Below are 18,319 nucleotides of genomic sequence, written 5' to 3' on the forward strand. Positions count from 1 at the left end.
ACATGTTAACTCTCTAGCAATATGAAGCAATGTATATCTTACATATAAAATATGTCTCTTATGAAATGTAAGGTCAATAATATGTCATGCAAAATTTGTGAGGTGAACAAATAATGATATGGCCAAATGTAGTTTGAGAATTATTAATCTCCTTTTGTATAACAATATCGAAACCCTTGGCTAGACTATTGATCACTCTAATCTACTCATGCTCACAACTTGACACAAGTTTTACAAGCACTTAATGGTAGAAAATCATGTATGCATGATTGTCGACTAACATATGACATGGACAACTAGGAGGCTTGTTGAAACTTGCAATCATAACCCTAATAAAAAATCACTTTCTTGGATGGATAGAGGTAGGAGAGCTCTTCTTTTATATGATTCACTTGAGGATTTGTATTTGTTTATATTATTAATGATTTTTTCAAACATTTACTTTGTATCTTACCTTTATCCTCATAAAGTCTATGCTCTCTCTCTCTCTCTCTCTCTCTCTCTCTCTCATGCACGTGTATGCACATACACATGCGCATGCATGCACACACTCAAAATTTGCTTGGTGCAAATGTAGACGTGACACATTAAGGTGACCTTTTTGTAGAACATCTATGACTAGAACCATATATAACTTGCTAAAACCTTTTACTAGCATACCATACCCTTACCATCAAATTGACTATCCACGAGTTATTCTTGTAGAGTCATCCTAGTGGTCATAAATTGCAGAGCTTGCATAGTTAGGACATGATACAAACCTTTTGAATGTATTTAAGATAAAGTTGATTTATGTTTGTGTAAATTATTCAAGGATTGAAGCAAGATAGAAATTAACTTTTGACAAGTTCTAGCCCACCATATTTCAAAGTAATTCACACTTAAATTTAACAACAGGGTAAAAAAGGAATAATAGTATCAAGTGCCACATTGCCTTCATAAAAAGTATCGTAACATCATAATAAAGAATGAAAGACCCTTCTAAGGTAAGAGAACTATTTGAACAAAGATCTAATAAGCAATACATAGCCATCATGAGGCCTACCCACAAGAACACATGGTTGTCACAAGATGGGTGAAGATAACCATGACATTTTAAAAACAAACTAAAAAAATAATTAATCACTTTCATGAAGACCTAAAAATCATTATGAACATGTATGTCAACATGCAGGAGTTGATTGACAAGCCTACTTAAAAACATACCATCTCTCCTCACAATGCATCTTATCCTTGCTACTAAACATGAATGTTAAATTGATTAGATCTCTACATTTTGTTTTGTTCTTTTAATTTGTGCATTGTCATAAGGTTAATTTAAGAAACCAATACATATCAGAGAAATAGTAAGATAAAAAGAAGAATTTAAAATTTATACATATTCCCTTGTATTTGGAAGAATAAAAAGTCACCTAGTCCAAGGCAAGGCAAGAAAGGCCAGAAAAGATGATTTAAAGGAGGAGTTAAAGAGCATGCACAAGGGAGAACACCATTAAATTCCTCTTACCCTTGAAGTTGATGATGTGCACATATGTAGATTGTAAAATGATTCAGTAACTTGCCCTGCATTGTGCCTCGAAGCAGACACTTCATGCATGCAGACAACCACACTATGACTCACAGTTCAACAGCTCACAACAGCCATGCATTGCTCTGGTGAGTTCCCATGATGGCCATGCATCGCTTTAGCAAGTTCCATGAAGGCCATGCATTAATTTGGCAGGCCCGAGGTATTCAAAAAATGTAGTCTGCACTTGAGATGCCAGACACCAAATCCATAAACTTGGCATGCCATGTGACCCATCCACCCTAGTGTGTGAAGCCCTCTAGGCTCTGCTTACATTAGTGACCCTATCATCTTTGTGGCTTGAACAGTCAATGTGTGAAGCTGCCCTAAATAAAACAATGCTTGAGATGCAATTAGAATGATATGCTGACCAAACGTATAACCAAGTGATTAATGAAAGCAGGTTCAATGGCATGACTGATGCCATGAAGCGTCAAGCCACCAGCTATTCAGCTTAATGAGTATGTAGCTACCTCCTCCAGGTACTTTATATACCTGACCATTTTTTACACATGGCTGATCCAAGATGCACTCTCATGCAGATGCAGAGAATTGAAAAGTAGAGGCTGTGCCAAATTGAACAGCTCCTTAAGGCTACCCTATGGCGCACACAACCTCCACCCTAAAACCTGTGGTCAACTCAGCAATGCGAACAACTGTCTGAGTCATGGAGTTTGTTATCACGACCAGTGCAAATCAATACAAACTGCTGCACCGATCAACAAGCTGAGTGCTCCATTGAAAACAAGTGCACTGGTCCCATGATTTAAAATTATTGGAGCTGAAGCTTGCCTCCAATAATGCAAAAAATACAGAGATATCGTCTCACATACGACCACCCGCCCATCCTCCCTTGACCTCAGATTTGGTGTGGACCTCAAAAAGCTTTCCATTTGCACTGTAATCCCTCTCCATGACAAGGTTGACTCCATCATTGCACCATCCAACCCCTATTGTCAGTATTCCGCCCTCCCTTATGTCCACATATGCATTGATGCCCCCCGGAAGCCACATGACAGTAACATCTTGCATGTCCAAGATTTCCTCATCAGAAAAATGCACAGGTACCTCCGGCAAAAGGCGGCGCTTTTGTGTCTCCATACTCATGTAAACATATGGAGGCCTCTCGGTTGACTTTCCAGCCTCCAAATCATCAGGAAGAACAGCAGTCGCACTTATTTCAAAAACTTTCCATGTGCCGACCAGTTCTTGCGGCAGCAGCCGCGTGCACTGTGAAAATTGCTTTAAATGGTGCCCACCCGAATCACTAAAAACAACAGATAAACACACTACAACTTAGTCATCATTGGCATAGTTAAAACTTATTAGTACAGTGTCACCATTTTGCATGGACTCCCTTCACTGCAGTAAGAAAGGCTTTGCACCTGATAGACTTCATATTGCTTGGCCCCATCCACTCTTCCTCATAAACAGCCACACGAAGCAACTGAACTTCCTCACCCTTTTCCTCGACGGAGATAGTGTGCACCAAACGAAGCCTAGAATGCCCTCCTCTCACAAGACACTACATCCATAGAGCAAGAGTTGGAAAGCGGTAACAGTCTTGCCATGATGCAGTAAAGACAGAAAAAAACCTCAATACTGCCACACCATCAGACTGGAAAAGTAAAAGATAACATCAGCATTTCAAGATTAAAAGGGCATACTTGTTCAATCTTGTACGTAGGTGAAACGAAGTCGCTAGTATCTCCTGTCAGTAATTTTAAAGGTCCCCTTGAGTATGACCCGTCCTGTCATTTATTAGGAAATGTTCACAATTTCGACAAAAGCTGAACATCAATAAAGTATCATTTGGAAACATTTTACTTACCTTCTCTACGAGGGTGTGCACCTGCTCCTTTGCCTATGTCTATGCCTATTGCCTATAGTCTATTGCCTATCAGAGGGAAATGGGAGAAGGTTTTAAGACTTAATCAGACCTCAAAAAAAACAAGGCCAGGCTCCAACTCCAGCACATCCTCTTCCATGACAGCGTCGTAGGTCATATCTTTGCTCTCCAGATCTGCAGTTACCCTCTTGTCTGAAGAATCCTGCAATTGAACACCGGTGTCAACTTCTTCCTCCAATACAATGTCATCAGAGATCTCAAGACCCCAATCATTTTCGAGACTGTTGTCTTCCAAGTCACCGTGAATCTCATCTTCTTCATCCGTGTCCTCATCTGGAAGCATTTGTTGTACCCCGCGTTTCGCTCTACCCTGCTCACCTAAGGGGTTCCCGACAGCCCAAACAGTCTTCCTTTGGATACGGCTCTTGCTCATTCCTTTCACTTCTTCGATTGTACTAAGAATGCGGCAATCATAAAGCATCTCATTCTTGTCCCCGAGGGCAATGGCTTCCATTTCGGCAGTTGATGGAGAGAAAGCTGCTCCAACTCCCCTCCACACCCCACTGAGACTGCTAACAAAAGTCTGCCATGATGGGGTTGAAGAAGGCTCCTGTAAAACATAAATCAAATTTTCAAACGAAATGGAGGAGAGCCTTACAGTGCTAAATAACAGACAAGCTGCATGAAAAGCAACAGGAATGCCCTTTGCTCTTGCAAGATCAACAATAACCAAGAGAAATTTGATAGCTGGAGGTTTAAAAAGAGAGCCCAAGGAGTAAGGAGGGGGGAGGTAATATACAAGCCAGGGGAAGCCCCAGATCCAGTCAACCTGGTCGTCCAATCAGCCAACTCGCCACAAACCATGGCCACCTCTTTTCATACAAGCGGGCTGCTCAGCCTAACCATAGGACTGCTAGCCAGCTGCTTGCTTCCCTGCTTAGCCCTCCCAAATATGTGAAACAGCTGGAGCTCATATGTTCTGATTGAGCTCATGACAGCCTGTTCCTTGTAAAGGCTGCCGACCAGCTGCTAGTTTTCTGATAGGCTTGCATCAAAGGAGGTAGCTCAACGTGGAAGTCACTCTTGTCCAACCATACCATCTTGTACATAGAATACCCTCTCATTTCACACAGCATAGCTCATCCTACTGAATTCTCCTTTTGAAATGATGCAAAATGACCTACTAGGGAAACCAACATCTCTCAACCTGGATCATGCAGCACCAATATTGTTGTGGTTCAATAAAGAATTTGTTTGTCTGTATGTGGGCATGTGTGATTTAGTTATGTATTTGTCTATTTTTGCAAGTTATTATTACTATTTTTTTTTCTCGGGCGTCTCTAATTTAATTTAATTTATTATTATTATTTTTAAATTGTTTGTTTTTTGTGGTTCTCTTCTTTCTTTTAAAATTATTCGTAAGTTCAGATTCATCTAGCCTTATGATGGTATATATATATATATATATATATATATATATATATATATATATATAATATCTTGACTCCTCTTTTCTGGACAAAACATTAATGGTCTCCCTCACATGGAATCATCACTTTGTCCTCTCCCTATTCGCATGACGAGATCGTGCCATTTCATCCTCACCCTGCAACCTTGCCCATTCATTAACTTGATCCTGCTCACACCTGTGCTTTTGGCTATGAAACATAGTTGAACCTATGGTGTGGCATGATGACACGGTGTTGGGATCCTGTATTTATTTTTTGCCATTTTCCAATATTTGGTTGACTACACGTTCATGGCATGCTAAACCAACAGTATATACTTATCCCAACCAAATGAACAGTAACATTGCAATCTCTTAACTATATTCTTGCTTGTGCTCTTTGTCTATCCATTGGTCTTGCATTGAAAGGCTATGCTGAAATATAGACCATAGCACAAGGCACAGAGGCTTTCTAGAAGAAGCTGGTAAATCTTCAGACCATGGCACAGAACTTTCTAGAAGAAGCTAGTGAATTTTGAATCTTTATCCAAAAAGGTATCCTTTAGAAGCCCATGAAACACTGACATCTCTTGAATAAAACCCTCACCACATCTTGAGTGTCTGCAGCCAACTTGCAAACAATGGGCACATCATTACCTCAAACAAGCCCCAATGAGAATAAAAACCGGTAAAATTTCCTGGTTACCTTCCTAGTGTCTAGCTTCACCTTTTGAAACCTGCTGCTTTTTTGCTACCCAACCACTAAGTACATGAAGCTGACCTATGGCCAAACATGGCCTCTGACCTCTTGACTAGTGTGGTAAATAACCTTTGGTCGATTGTTCCTTTTAACTCCATGTGAACCATAGACTACTAGATCTGAGGATAGAGCTGCAAAAGTATCATCCAAGCAGACCTTTTCAAGCCAGGACTCTGCAGAGCATTATCACAGGAAGATCTCAAATTGAAATGTAACCCTAATTTAGGGTTTGACGGTGGTTTAATACCCTTCATACTTGTTCACAGGTTCAACTATGATAATGGAAGTAACCTGCCTCGACCATCCATGCCCTTCTAAAGAGTCTACATGGTGAAACGTCCATGCATAGGCCATGACTAGGCCTGTGAAGGATGGGTGCAAAGAAGAACCTAGTTCTCCTCATTAGGCTAGGTACTCTTGGGCTGGCACCAAGGCTAAATGTAAAAAAGGGATGCACTGTCTCTGACAATTCGCTACCTTCCAAGAACATAGCGTGTGTGTTGCTCATTGTACATGTATGGTATTATTATGCAAAAACACTGAAAAAAAAGAAGTACGTACACATACGCACATATGCATACACTCGCATGTACATAAATATGTATGTACATATCGTATGCATGAATGATACACTTGCATGTATGTATATATGTATGTATGTATACAAGCATGCATGCATGCATGTATGTGTACGTACATACATATACAATCATGGCCCAATCACAATTATAGCCTAGATAAATCATTGATTAACACTTACACTACTGACCTAGTCACAGAGCAATTGGGTACCTGGGTCTGCAAAACTCTTTCTGTTTCCACAGGCATAACAGCTGAGACAAGAACTCTTGGGCCATCAGGCCTACTGAGCTCAGAAACTTGTGTGCTCGTGTTCTCTGCTTTCCTTTGTTTACTTGAAGAGGGAGATGGTGAGCGCCGTCTGCTGCTTGATTTTTTTGGGGAGGTTTTGGGCACTGTATTGACATCGTTCCAAGGGTTCTCTTTCTTTTTAGTCACAGCCTTCCCACTACTTTTGGTGCTTTTCTTGCTGCCCCCACCCTTGGATGCTCGTACATGGATGGTGGGAGATATGGTCGTACGTCTGCTAAACCCTAAAAAGGGTCTGCATCTTTGTAAAGAGCACGAGCGCAGATTGCAGGCCTTTTTGGGTGCTGCACACAGTGTGGGGAAGTCGCTGCACGGGAGATAATGTGCAGGTGAAGATCCCATTGCTCAGATTTAAGGTTTCTGAACATGCTCTGCACACTCCCCTGTCTTATTATTATACCTTCTAGAATGCCTTACTCCTACTCCAGGATATGCTTAGATGTGTGTGCACCTGTGCGTATTGTGAGAGCGCATGTGCATATTATTATCCTGCATCCCCTCAATACTGGCCGGGCGTCCGCCATCTTGGCCCGTGTTGGCGAACACTCTAGCCAAGGATGGTGCGAGTTCAAATCTCCCCCTCCCCTCGCTCCACAAGATGGGGTGGTGTGAGTAATGTTTGTCTTCGCCCAAAAAAAAAAGGGTAGAGCACAAAACTCTACTCTAGCCAATGATGGTGCGAGTTCAAATCTCCCCCTTCCCTCGCTCCACAAGATGGGGTGGTGTGAGTAATGTCCGTCTTCGCCCAAAAAAAAGGGTAGAGCACAAAACTCTCTATCTCTAGGCTAACTGCTCTGCCCCTTTCTCTTCCACCATTTTGAGGAGTTTTTTTTCTTTAATTTGAATTAGTTTCTCTTAAGAGAGAGAGAGAGAGAGAGAGAGAGAGAGAGAGATGCATTTATAAAAGACCAAAGGGATCTATGAGGCTAAAAACAATATAGAGCTATGGGAAAAGATAAATAAACTAGCTACCTATACAAAATGATCATGGGACTATAACATCATAGGAGGATAAACTAATGGTCCAAACAGATGATGCAAAATTATACCTAAATTTCCATAGAGAGAAGGAAAATTGTCCAAGATTGCATCCTTGGCTTCTAAAAGCTTTTTATATCCAACACTGCTTGAAGGGGGACATCCTTGTATTGTTGGAGAATCTCTCAAATCTGATCCCCACCCCAACCACCAATGGAGGGCCACCTCGATTAGATGGGCCTCAAATGTTTAGCATGCTATGTATACTTCTATCAAAGCTCATGTGAAAGACTAGGTGTTTCTATACATTCAACAAGGGTTTCCTCATATACTAAATTATCCTCATCACCTAACTTCTTCTTAAGCAACTTAGATGAAACACCACATGTACTCTACATCCCATATGGTATTCAATTTGTAAATAACTTCACCTATTCTTCTAAGTATTGTGAATTAGACCACAATACCTAGGAGAGAGCTTAGTATATCTTCTAGTCTTTAGTTATCAAAAGAATTGGGCCCTTTTAAGTATACCTTCTCTCCTTTTAAATGGACTTTCTCTTCTATACCTTTCTTTGGTGAGAATTTACATAACTTCTTACTCTATCTTAAGATTTTTTAATGCTATCTTAAGCTAACCATTTGGTTTGTATCCTTAATAAAGTCTTTAGTTACATGTACCTTTTTCTTCTTTACTATGGGACATCTAGGCTCAAATCCATACGTCATCATAAATGGACTAAAGCATATACTTGAATGTTTTGCACTATTCTTCAATGGGGAGTTGCACTGCTTGTTTACGAAAAAAAAATCAAGAACTAAGTTGCATTATTGGTATTCAACAATTCATTTTATTTGCAAAATAAGTGTGCATTGGCCCTCTTTATTTGCTCACATGACATGCCACGTATATTGGGTTATTCATTTTGGTTGTAAAGTACAAGCTTCAACACATGCCAATTCTCATATCCTAAAAGAATTTCTTGCATAATTGACGAGGTGCAAACTTAAAGCTCGCATGCCAACTAAATAAAAAATCCAAACTAATCTAAATTTCATTTTTAATTAACCTTCTTATGCCAACTAAACAAAAAAATCAAAACTAATCTAAATTCCATTTTTAATTAACCTCCTTACCCTTTTGGATCTTTGGAGGATACTTTTTTAAGTGACAACTCCTCAAAGTCTATGTAGACTAAGGGAAGTGTAGCCTTGTACAAGAGAAATTGGAATAAAGTACTTCTATTTATACTATAGAAAGTCTTTCATATAAAAGTCTTTTTTTTTTGAACAAAAGGCTTTCGGATGAACAATTGATTTGGCATGTGTTGAAGCTTGCTTCACACTTGTCAAATTTAATAATGAAAGATAGATTGAAATAAATTTTTTATTTAGTAATAATATTATAGTGAAAAAATGTGGTCTCTTAAATTCTCATTCATTCAGCCTGATAAGTCTCTTCAAAGTTGAGAATTTTCTTGTAAAAGAGAGCTTATTAGGACTTGGACCTCCAAGGACAAGAAGGCTATGAGGCTTGCTATGTCCCACGGACGATATTCACACTCACTGGGACTCGTACTCCATCTGAGGTGGGCTAGGACCTACTAATGTGTAGGGGATGCACAATGATCCTTCCTAAGAGGTGGTGCCCCACACTTATCACATCGTAGAAAACATTATGGTAATGTGATAACCCATGGAAGACCAACTTTCACCTCCCACTGAGTCCTCCTCCATTTCATCTTCAATGTGAAATCTAGTTGGATTGGTTCCAAAGGTAGAGGCTCCAGAGAATCGGCTATTTCGCATCCTCTTTAGAATGGTTTTACAGTCTCGGTTAAGGCCTTCGATAGGCACTGAGATTCCCTCATTGGTTCTATGATTAACTTTGGGATGGGGTTAGGGTCGACTGAGGTGGGGTCAGTGGTCGATGCTCGACCACTTTCTCAAGTACTGGCTCTAGTTTAGCTTATACCTTTCTCACAAGCTCTTGGGCTTCTTGAATTCTCTCTTTCTCCAACATGGGGTTGGGTTACTCTTTGAGTTTCTTTGAAAGGTTTTCATAGTTAATCGGTTTCTTCTCTTTGGGAAGAGTGTGTTTTTTGGGAGAGCTTGGGAGGGCACTTTCTTTGAAACCCTTCTCTCTTAAAGATGTGAACATTCTCTCTCCAGTCCCTCCACCACTAGCTCCTCCCACTACCTCCACCACCACCTCTCAGCCTACTAGCCCACTTTATCCCCTCCAGCCCAACTTAGCTCCACCCTTTCCTCTCTCTACTTCCCCACCCTCTCTCTCTCTCTCTCTCTCTCTCTCTCTCTCTCTCTCTCTCTCCCCCCCCCTCTCTCTTTCTTTCTCTCTCTCTCTCTCTCTCCCTCCCTCTCCCTCTCCCTCTCCGATCCTTTTCCCTCTCTCCTCCCTTTCCTCTTTCTCCCTCTCGCACCCTCTTTCCTTCCCTTTGTGTAGCCTTTTTGTGCTCCTGAGTGTTCGTATGCCTTTGGAAGACGATGAGGAGGCTTGGGCCCCAAATGCTTGCCTCTCACACAAGTCCTCGGGGAGAGAAATGAAGAGAGAGAGAGAGAGAGAGAGAGAGAGAGAGAGAGAGAGAGAGAGAGAGAGAGAGAGAGAGAGAATTTGGAGAAAACCTACACTACCTAACACCCTAATGAATGAAATAAACAAATGAATAAGTAACCATAGAACACACGTTTATACACATCACTTGATAGCACTCTCTCCAACACCATGAACAATCCCAAAGATATAAGGCTAAGGGCTCACTCACACATAGAGTGCTCTCACAGTTGCGCATGCAAGGAACCGAAGAAAGGTGACACTCTCCCCATCTTTCTCCAAGTAAGATGCAAACCCTCAAGCACACAAACCTCCCACAACCTCACACCTCTCACTAGAAAGACATGGCAAGAGTTGGAAGGCAAGAGATCTCTCTCACACACACAGACACTAACACTCTCACACAAGTACTACTAAAAGGGCAAGGGGAACAAGAGGAGACTTTGCACAAGAGCAAGCTCACACTTTCACTCAAGGACAAGACACAAGAGTGGATTCAACCTCTAGGGTAGAGGGGAATGAGGTCTCCCTCACCCATGCCTTCATTATATAGAAAATACAATGCCACATGTCAATCATGGGTGAGATTTCATAGATTAGAACCAATGAAGTGTGGCTAAACCCAATCACCCTTATGCCTAAGGTATAAACCATATAATATGTGCATCAAATGAATAATATAATGTGAACAAATCATGTGTGTTGAGAGATGTAATCGCGGTGTTGTGTGTACGTGGGAAAGCACCCTATATTGTGGCAAGATAAGAATGCCACATGTAATATTGAATGGTGTATGAGTGTTGACTAAGAGAAGTGGAAAAGGGAGTGCCACATGGATGATGACATGTAAAGTGGGATAAGGCTAGAAAGCCTATATCATTGTATGGTTCACTTGAGATAGTGCAATAGAATTGAGTGTTGAGTGTGCAATCTCTCTCTCTCTCTCTCTCTCTCTCTCTCTCTCATGGAGTTCTTAGTGTGGTTTAATCCACCTTAATTATGTTGCTTAATCTATGTCTATCACCATGATCAATCCCATTTTAGGGTTGTTTAACTTGGTATCAGAGCTTGGGTGGGCTCTTGGTCATGGTGATTACTATGTATATTAGCTTATTTGTGTGTTTGTTTGATTAAGCATGTCATTATGGTTCATTAAAAAAAATTTATGCACACTCTATTATTGTTCTCTATTTGCATTTGAGAGAGGAGTTCAAAGCTGCCTATGAAGCTGAAAATCAAGATTTCAGCAGTATGAAGACTATGGAGTCTTCATCAAACATCAAAGAAGCTGCCCAAGAGAGTTGCAAATGGAGTTTTACAACAAAGAGAAGATTTGCATCAAGGGAAGATGCAAATAGAGTTGGAGATGGAGATTTCTATCATCAAGAAGCTGCAGACAAAGTTTTGTGAAGGTAAAAGTGTAATTTTGCCTTAAGTTTTTGTTATTGAGCATGAAAGAAGGGTTGCTGATTTGTGGGATGAGAAGATCCCATGGTTCTTTGCATTTGGGCAAAGAGTGTAAGAGGTGCAAGCTTGTCAACTTGGTGGCAAGCTATGATGGGCTGATTTGCAGCTCATGTTGGAGCATGTTGAAAGGGCATGGCTCACAAAGTTGCTCATGGAAGATGGGCAACAATGGTGGAAGCACTTAATAGCTTTCACATGTTTGGCACCTAGAGATTTCTTGTGAGAAATCTAGTTGAAGGCACCTTGTGAGAGACGCCACATGGAAAGCTTGCTTGTCAAAGATGGAAGAGGCAAGCTGTTACATTCCCGTAACGCCGCTATCTCTACGGGCGTTACCACAAGAGGGGACGGCCTCTGGCTCACCACCCAGCCATAGAGGGAGAATGAGGATTGCCCCTCAGTGTGTAACCGCCGCTTATGAAGGGTAATAATATGCAACAATGAAGCACTTTGTTACAAGTGTGAAACCACTGATCTGTTGCAAAGCAGTTTATCAATAGTACCACCATATGTGCGTAGACACTATACCACATCTTCGTTGCAAGATGTTTAAAAGTTTCTTGGAAGGACTCAAGAATATAACATATGATATTAAACACGGTCTAGATTTGTTCTTGGACCTATTACACTAGCGCGTAATCCGCTTGAGAGTAGAGTTTTTGAGGACAAAAACCTTTCTTGAGGGAAAGGAGGGATATCCTCAAATATCACATAAACTCGAATAGTTGTGTGAGTCTAGACAATACTTGAAGGTATGTGTCTGGTAATAGCAACAAAGAGTTGTAAGTGATTGGATGTAACTCCAGACACCCGTAGTGGTGCAAGAATCTTTATCAAACATCTCCACATACTATATGATCTGCCTGCAGATATAGTATGGCATAAGAGATAGGAAGTTTGATTGTTATATTTGAAGGGAAATCTTCAGAAGTTACATTTACTCTGAGTTAGAGTGGAGTTTAACCATCCGTAGATTGATGGTAGTTAGAAACTCAACAAGATTCTAGAGCATATGCTTGTGCAAAGATGTTACTCTAAAAGAGAAAGTATATCTCAGCTTTGGAACTAATCCTTATGATGCATGATTAGATTGACTCTAGTTTATTTCTCTTATGGCCGTAGAGCTTTCCAAGGAGAAGTTTTAACAAGTTGGTGATGCAACATGGTAGCGTAGTCTACAAATATCTAGTAGCATAGTCTAAGAACTTGCGCTACTAGAGTGCTCTCTAGTACATTAGCTTCTGTGCTAATGACATGATGCAAAATCAAGGCATGAAATTTGCCTTAAGGTTTTGGTTGAAATACCAAATCAAGCATGATCATGGCTTGTGTGAGCATGATCCTGTCTTTACAGAGGTCTGGCGCGCTGTACACGTATGCACTTTGTCACAGCCTCGCCCACCTTCCTCGCCAGCACGTAGTGCTAGTCCGGAGAGACTGGCCGTAGGTGCCGCGGGTAGCGAAGCGAGAGTTAGTCCGGAGAGGCTAGCCGAGTCTTCGGGGTATAGTTTTGATAGTCCAAGTGCGGGTCATCCTGGGATTCAGAAGACCTATGCACTAGTAAAAAAGACAGTTTTATTGGCCTAGTTTGTTTAAGAACGTCCAAACTTATGTGCTGAAATGCAGTAAGTGCCAGGTCAATAAACATGAACGTCTTAAGGTTGAACTACTCCATCCGCTGGAGATTCCTCAAGGGAAATGGGAAAGCATTTCCATGGATTTCATTACCGGTTTACCCAAAACGAGTCAAGGGAATGACTCGGTGTGGGTGGTAGTGGACAGGTTAACTAAAATGGCAAAGTTTATTGCCACAAAAAAAACTGTAAAAACGCCAGAGTTGGCAAAACTCTTTATTGAACATCTCTACAAGCTATATGGCCTGCCCGCAGATATAGTGTCGGATAGAGATAGGAAGTTCAACAATCATTTTGGAGGGAAATCTTCAAAAAGTTGGATACTACTCTGAGTATGAGTACGGCAGATCATCCGGAGTCTGATGGTCAAACTGAAAGAGTTAACCAAATTCTAGAGGATATGTTGCGTTCTTATATTAGTAAGAAGCAATCTAATTGGGAAGAGTACTTGCCCTTATTGGAGTTTGCCTATAACAGCTCCAAAACTCAGCGACTGGATTTACACCATTCATGTTAATGTATGGATTCCAGCCGAGATCTCCGATGGCTGTAGGCCTGGAAAAGGAGAAGATTCAATCTGTCAAGGAGTTCCTTGATAAATGAATGATATGCTCAAAGCTGCACGCGAGAGCATCCGTAGCGCACAGGATCGCGCTAATACATTTGCCGATAAAGGACGCAGGCAAGTGACCTTTGCAGAAGGTGACTTTGTATTTTTAAAGGTTCCTGCGCAGTCAGCAACCATGCAAATGGGAAAGTGTGATAAACTTTCTCCTAGATATTGCGGTCCTTTCAAGGTCCTTAAGAAGATTGGGGACGTAGCCTACAAACTTGAGTTACCAGAGAGTCCTCAAGTTCATCCTGTCTTCCATGTTAGTAAACTGAAGAAATCAGTTCACGGGTTAGAGAACGTAGTTTCTCTAGATATTTTAGTGGAATTGATCACTCCACCAAAGATACCACATGAACCGGAAAGGATTCTTGGGTATCGAGACAGACAAACCCGACATAAAGTGTACCACAAAGTACTTGTTAAATGGACAGATAGGGATGAGGAGGTGGCAACCTGGAAACGCCGTAGTGCAATTTCCAAAAGGTTCGAGGACGAAAACTCTTCTTAAGGGGGGGGTAATGTCACGTAGGCTGTAACGCCTGTGATGACCGACGGCAGACCGGATGGCTATATCCAGGGTTCAGTGGGAGAGGACGCCCATGCGGAGTCAAAAATTCCAAACTACTAATAACCACATTATCAATCCACAGATAATGACTGAGCTTGCTGTGCGAAGCCATAGGTTGCTAGATAATTGATGGTAATTACACAAGTTCAATGTCTCATTACATCATACATTCAATATAAATGCAAACATCACAGTACTTCGTGATGATGAACTTAGGAATTTCATCCTATCCCTGTTTGGTGTTGGTATGAAGTATAACTATGAGAACATTATTTGCTGCCTCCTCATTATAGCGGCAAAGCTACCTACCCATCACAGGTGGCAATCTCTACCAAGCTATAACCAATGACAAGCAAATAAATGAGTACTCTTGTAAGAACTTCATAACCATATCTCACACCAAACTCATAATCACTACGGATTAAATGCCAGGGCTTGCAAAATTGAATGTTATCTGATAGGTAGAGGGGATCATCAAACTACGGATGACCTCGACAACTCACTAGAACTAGTGATGTGTAACTTTTAAGTTACTCCACTCTCCTTGCTTATTTCATACCATCGAACAAATCGGTCCCTCGATTTGAGCAATGTCAACATATTTATGAGTACCTCGATACTCATGGATTGTGGTTCGGTAATTTAAAATGTTATCTTTCACTCGAGGATCTTAATTTTATTAGCAGCTATGTATTAGTAGTGAGTAACTACGTACCCACTATCATCACACTAGTAGCTCCATACTAGTCTGTGAGTAACTCCGTACCCAATGGCGTACCTCCCCCGAGTGGGAGTACCATATACAACCATCTATAACAAGATGATTAAGTCACTTGCTGCTAAGAAGTGACTACACAAATTGACCCCTTCATTGCACATTGCAGTACAATTTTTGGTATTACAACACAAATATTTGGACGTCCTTATCATAGAGGTCAACTTAAAAACTAGTGCATAGGTCTTGTGGAGTCTCGGCTGACCTAACCACACCATTGGTGACTTTCTACAAAAAATGTGGCGCCGAAGTCACCACCTATGTACTTTAACTCCATAAAGTACATGGTCTTCATGTATCATCTATGGAAAGTTGTAAAACATTCCTGCGATGGATTTTTATCACCCTAAAATTATTGTGCACTATTTTAGTGTGAAGAGCTTTTTTCCTGGGTACCATGGTTCACCCCAAGCTCATCTTTTGTTAAATTCTCTGATTTAACAAAAGATATGTCTTCCTCCGAACACTCCGGTTCAGCCCCAGACTTTGAGTTTACTTCTTAACACTCCGGTTAAGTCAAAACTCACCAGATACAGTAGGATTTACCACTAAGCTCTCCAGCTTAGCCTTCTATCCTAACTCAGCCCGAGTTTATGTACACTTCATATGTCGGATCCGATACTAACAACAACCAGGCTCATCTGGAGTGAGATACTACTCACTATTGCCATGTAAAACCTTATTAAATCCTAGAAATGCTCCACTCATTTCCCAGGGGTCATACGACTTATAGGGTTTACACGCACATGAACTTTGTAAGCAAAATAGCCTGTCATGCAATATTACAATTGCTATGTAGGAAAATAATATATTTTCCAAATTCATACGGTAGCAACTAAAATGTGCTCACAATCGCACACTTATGTTGAACATAGGCAAGACTACGCTTGCAAAATGCTATAGGGCGTCCCCCATGCATGAAATTGTCCAACCTCCTAGTCTTACTGCTAACCTCTAGATTTAGATCACTCCGGAACTAAATCACTCTGTTAGCACTAGTACACCATCATGGTCTTGCTACCTAGAGCTTCTCCGAACTCTGTAACTGGGTTTTATCCCATCTTATGGCTATATTTGGTAATTTTCAAAGTTCAATTTTTTATCTTGCACACTTTATCACTACAGACAAGTGTACATGCAGACCTGCCAAAGAGTCAAGTTACATGCACAAGCCTTGGCGTCCCATTCCACCAAGACTACAATCGATTCCGTGAGAATTTGATGTTCCATACCATCAAATTACCACCAAACCAATTGATGTGACATATAAAAAGACTCTTTCCCCCCTCGAAAGATCACCACAAACTCTCGAGCAGTGGGATGTCGACGCATGGCAATAAAAAGAAGAGAAAACCATGCTAGTAAGTTTAAGAACAGTTCTCTTCGATCAACTTTTTATAAGGGCATTGAGCAATACATCTCAAGACTATACCCCTTCAGATTTACCTTTGATTTCTACAAATCAATCCTAAATCTGCTATTATTATCTAGTCGTATGCTAATCCATCAGATTAGTACTCCTAGATAAACCATTCAATTGAGTACTGCTAGCAGCACTGCTAGCCCCTTTATCCCAAGTAATACACACCTTAGGGATTACTTTTACCAGGCAATCACGTGACTAAATCAAACTAGTCACTAATCTCTAGGCCCAAGTAGTGACAGTATTTTGTTACTACCAACAAGGGCCAGCTTGCCTCTACGCGCCAAGGCTCTCTTGTTGCTACAAACAGTAAGCAACTTGTTTGGACACAAGGCATAACCACATCAAGACTACGCTTGTACATGGTTCTCATTTGCCAAAGTTTATCACAATCTTCTAGCAACTGTTAAAAGATTGTGAAGGATTATGAGCACTACGGCTCAATTAGGCTTACCTTGATTTCTTGTGATAGGCACTTCGTCTAATTTGGGCACAACTGACGCCATTGCCGGTCCTCTTAGCCCAAGTAAAACACACCGCAGTTTTAGATTTACACTATAGCCAAACTACGTGACTGTGATGGTCAATACTAAGTCTATGCTCAGCTTAAATTTAGTCTCTTCAAACCAAATGTGTGATCACCACATGTGCTACTTTCGAGGCGTTACGGCCATAGACGTGTTCACTAGGCACAACGGCCATAGAACGGCTCTCTCTCAAAGGACTCGGCACTACGGTTGTGGGATCTGTCTCTCTCTTAGCACGCAACGCTTACGGCCGTGTGCGGTGGTTCTCTTTCGTGGAAAACGGGCACTACGGCCACACGACGCGACGGCCGTGTTGGGTTTGTTTCGTGGGGTGTGTCTACAAAAGAACACATTTGTTTGTCACTACAGAACAAACACAAATTTGTCCGAACAAAAACTTTGACTCTAGCAAGACGACGTTCGCAAAAGTGTAAACTGAAATCTGGTGAGGCTACGCTCCCAGAGTCTTCATAAAAAAATAAAAATTGTCCAGAGGCTGTGCCTTGCCGGGATTATCCCTTGCGGGGATTAACTTTCCTCCCCTTCCGAGAGAGGATTCATTTGAAATTTTCTCATTTTTAATTTCATAAAAATGAATAATAAAAATATATTTAAAAGAAAAAAAATGGTTTTTAACTCTTTTCTTTTTTTCTTCTTTTTCTGGCCGCCTGCAGTGCTGGCTGGCTGCTGATGGCTGGCTGCCACCGCCCTTGGCTGGCCTGGCTGGCGACCGCCGCCGCCGCCTGGTTGGCTGGCTGGCCGGCCTGGCTAGCTACGCAGCACAGGCAAAGGCACCCCCTTATACAGCCATTCTCAGCACGCCAGTCGTGGGTTTCTTCCTGGGCTGTTCTTCGCCTTTACAAGACAAGCCCCCCCCAGGCTCTTCAACGCGGCTCGGGCTGCTCTTCGCCTTGAGTGTTTTCGCTTCAAAGGTCGCACATAATGTGCTTCACCGACAGTTGTTCCACACGCCTGCGTAGCCGCCTGGGCTGGCCATTTGCCCCCTTCAAACGGCGCTATGTTGAACACGCAGATTTACAACGGCGCATAGCTTCACAGTGTGTTTACGCCTCACACACAACAGGTTCAAATCGTGAGGGGGCTGGTGGGGCTAGTGTTTGCCGTGGGGCTCCTCTTCGCCCCCCTCGAACGAAAAAATTGTTTCGCCCCCCACACACAGTAGTGGGCTCTCGCCCCCCCCACTCCCACACACAGCTGAGACAGAGCTTCGCTCTCACCAAACGAAATTTA

The 18,319-nt window shown here is 41.6% G+C and overlaps 1 protein-coding gene across 1 annotated transcript; it reads right to left on the minus strand.

Annotated features, from left to right (window-relative positions):
* Positions 1-1,474: 1,474 nt before the first annotated feature.
* LOC147619432 (dihydroorotate dehydrogenase (DUF3598)) lies at positions 1,475-7,121 on the minus strand. The gene is made up of 5 exons (XM_086773093.1): positions 6,416-7,121; positions 3,508-4,026; positions 3,235-3,318; positions 2,953-3,092; positions 1,475-2,834 (listed from the first exon to the last, which is right to left on the minus strand). The coding sequence occupies exons 1-5, from the start codon at positions 6,851-6,853 to the stop codon at positions 2,393-2,395; spliced, it is 1,623 nt and encodes a 540-aa protein (XP_086629219.1). The 5' UTR covers positions 6,854-7,121; the 3' UTR covers positions 1,475-2,392.
* Positions 7,122-18,319: the final 11,198 nt, after the last annotated feature.

Source organism: Cibotium barometz, chromosome 33 (assembly GCF_041138505.1).
Source record: "Cibotium barometz isolate CiBa-2024 chromosome 33, ASM4113850v1, whole genome shotgun sequence".
Classification (NCBI taxonomy): domain Eukaryota; kingdom Viridiplantae; phylum Streptophyta; class Polypodiopsida; order Cyatheales; family Cibotiaceae; genus Cibotium; species Cibotium barometz.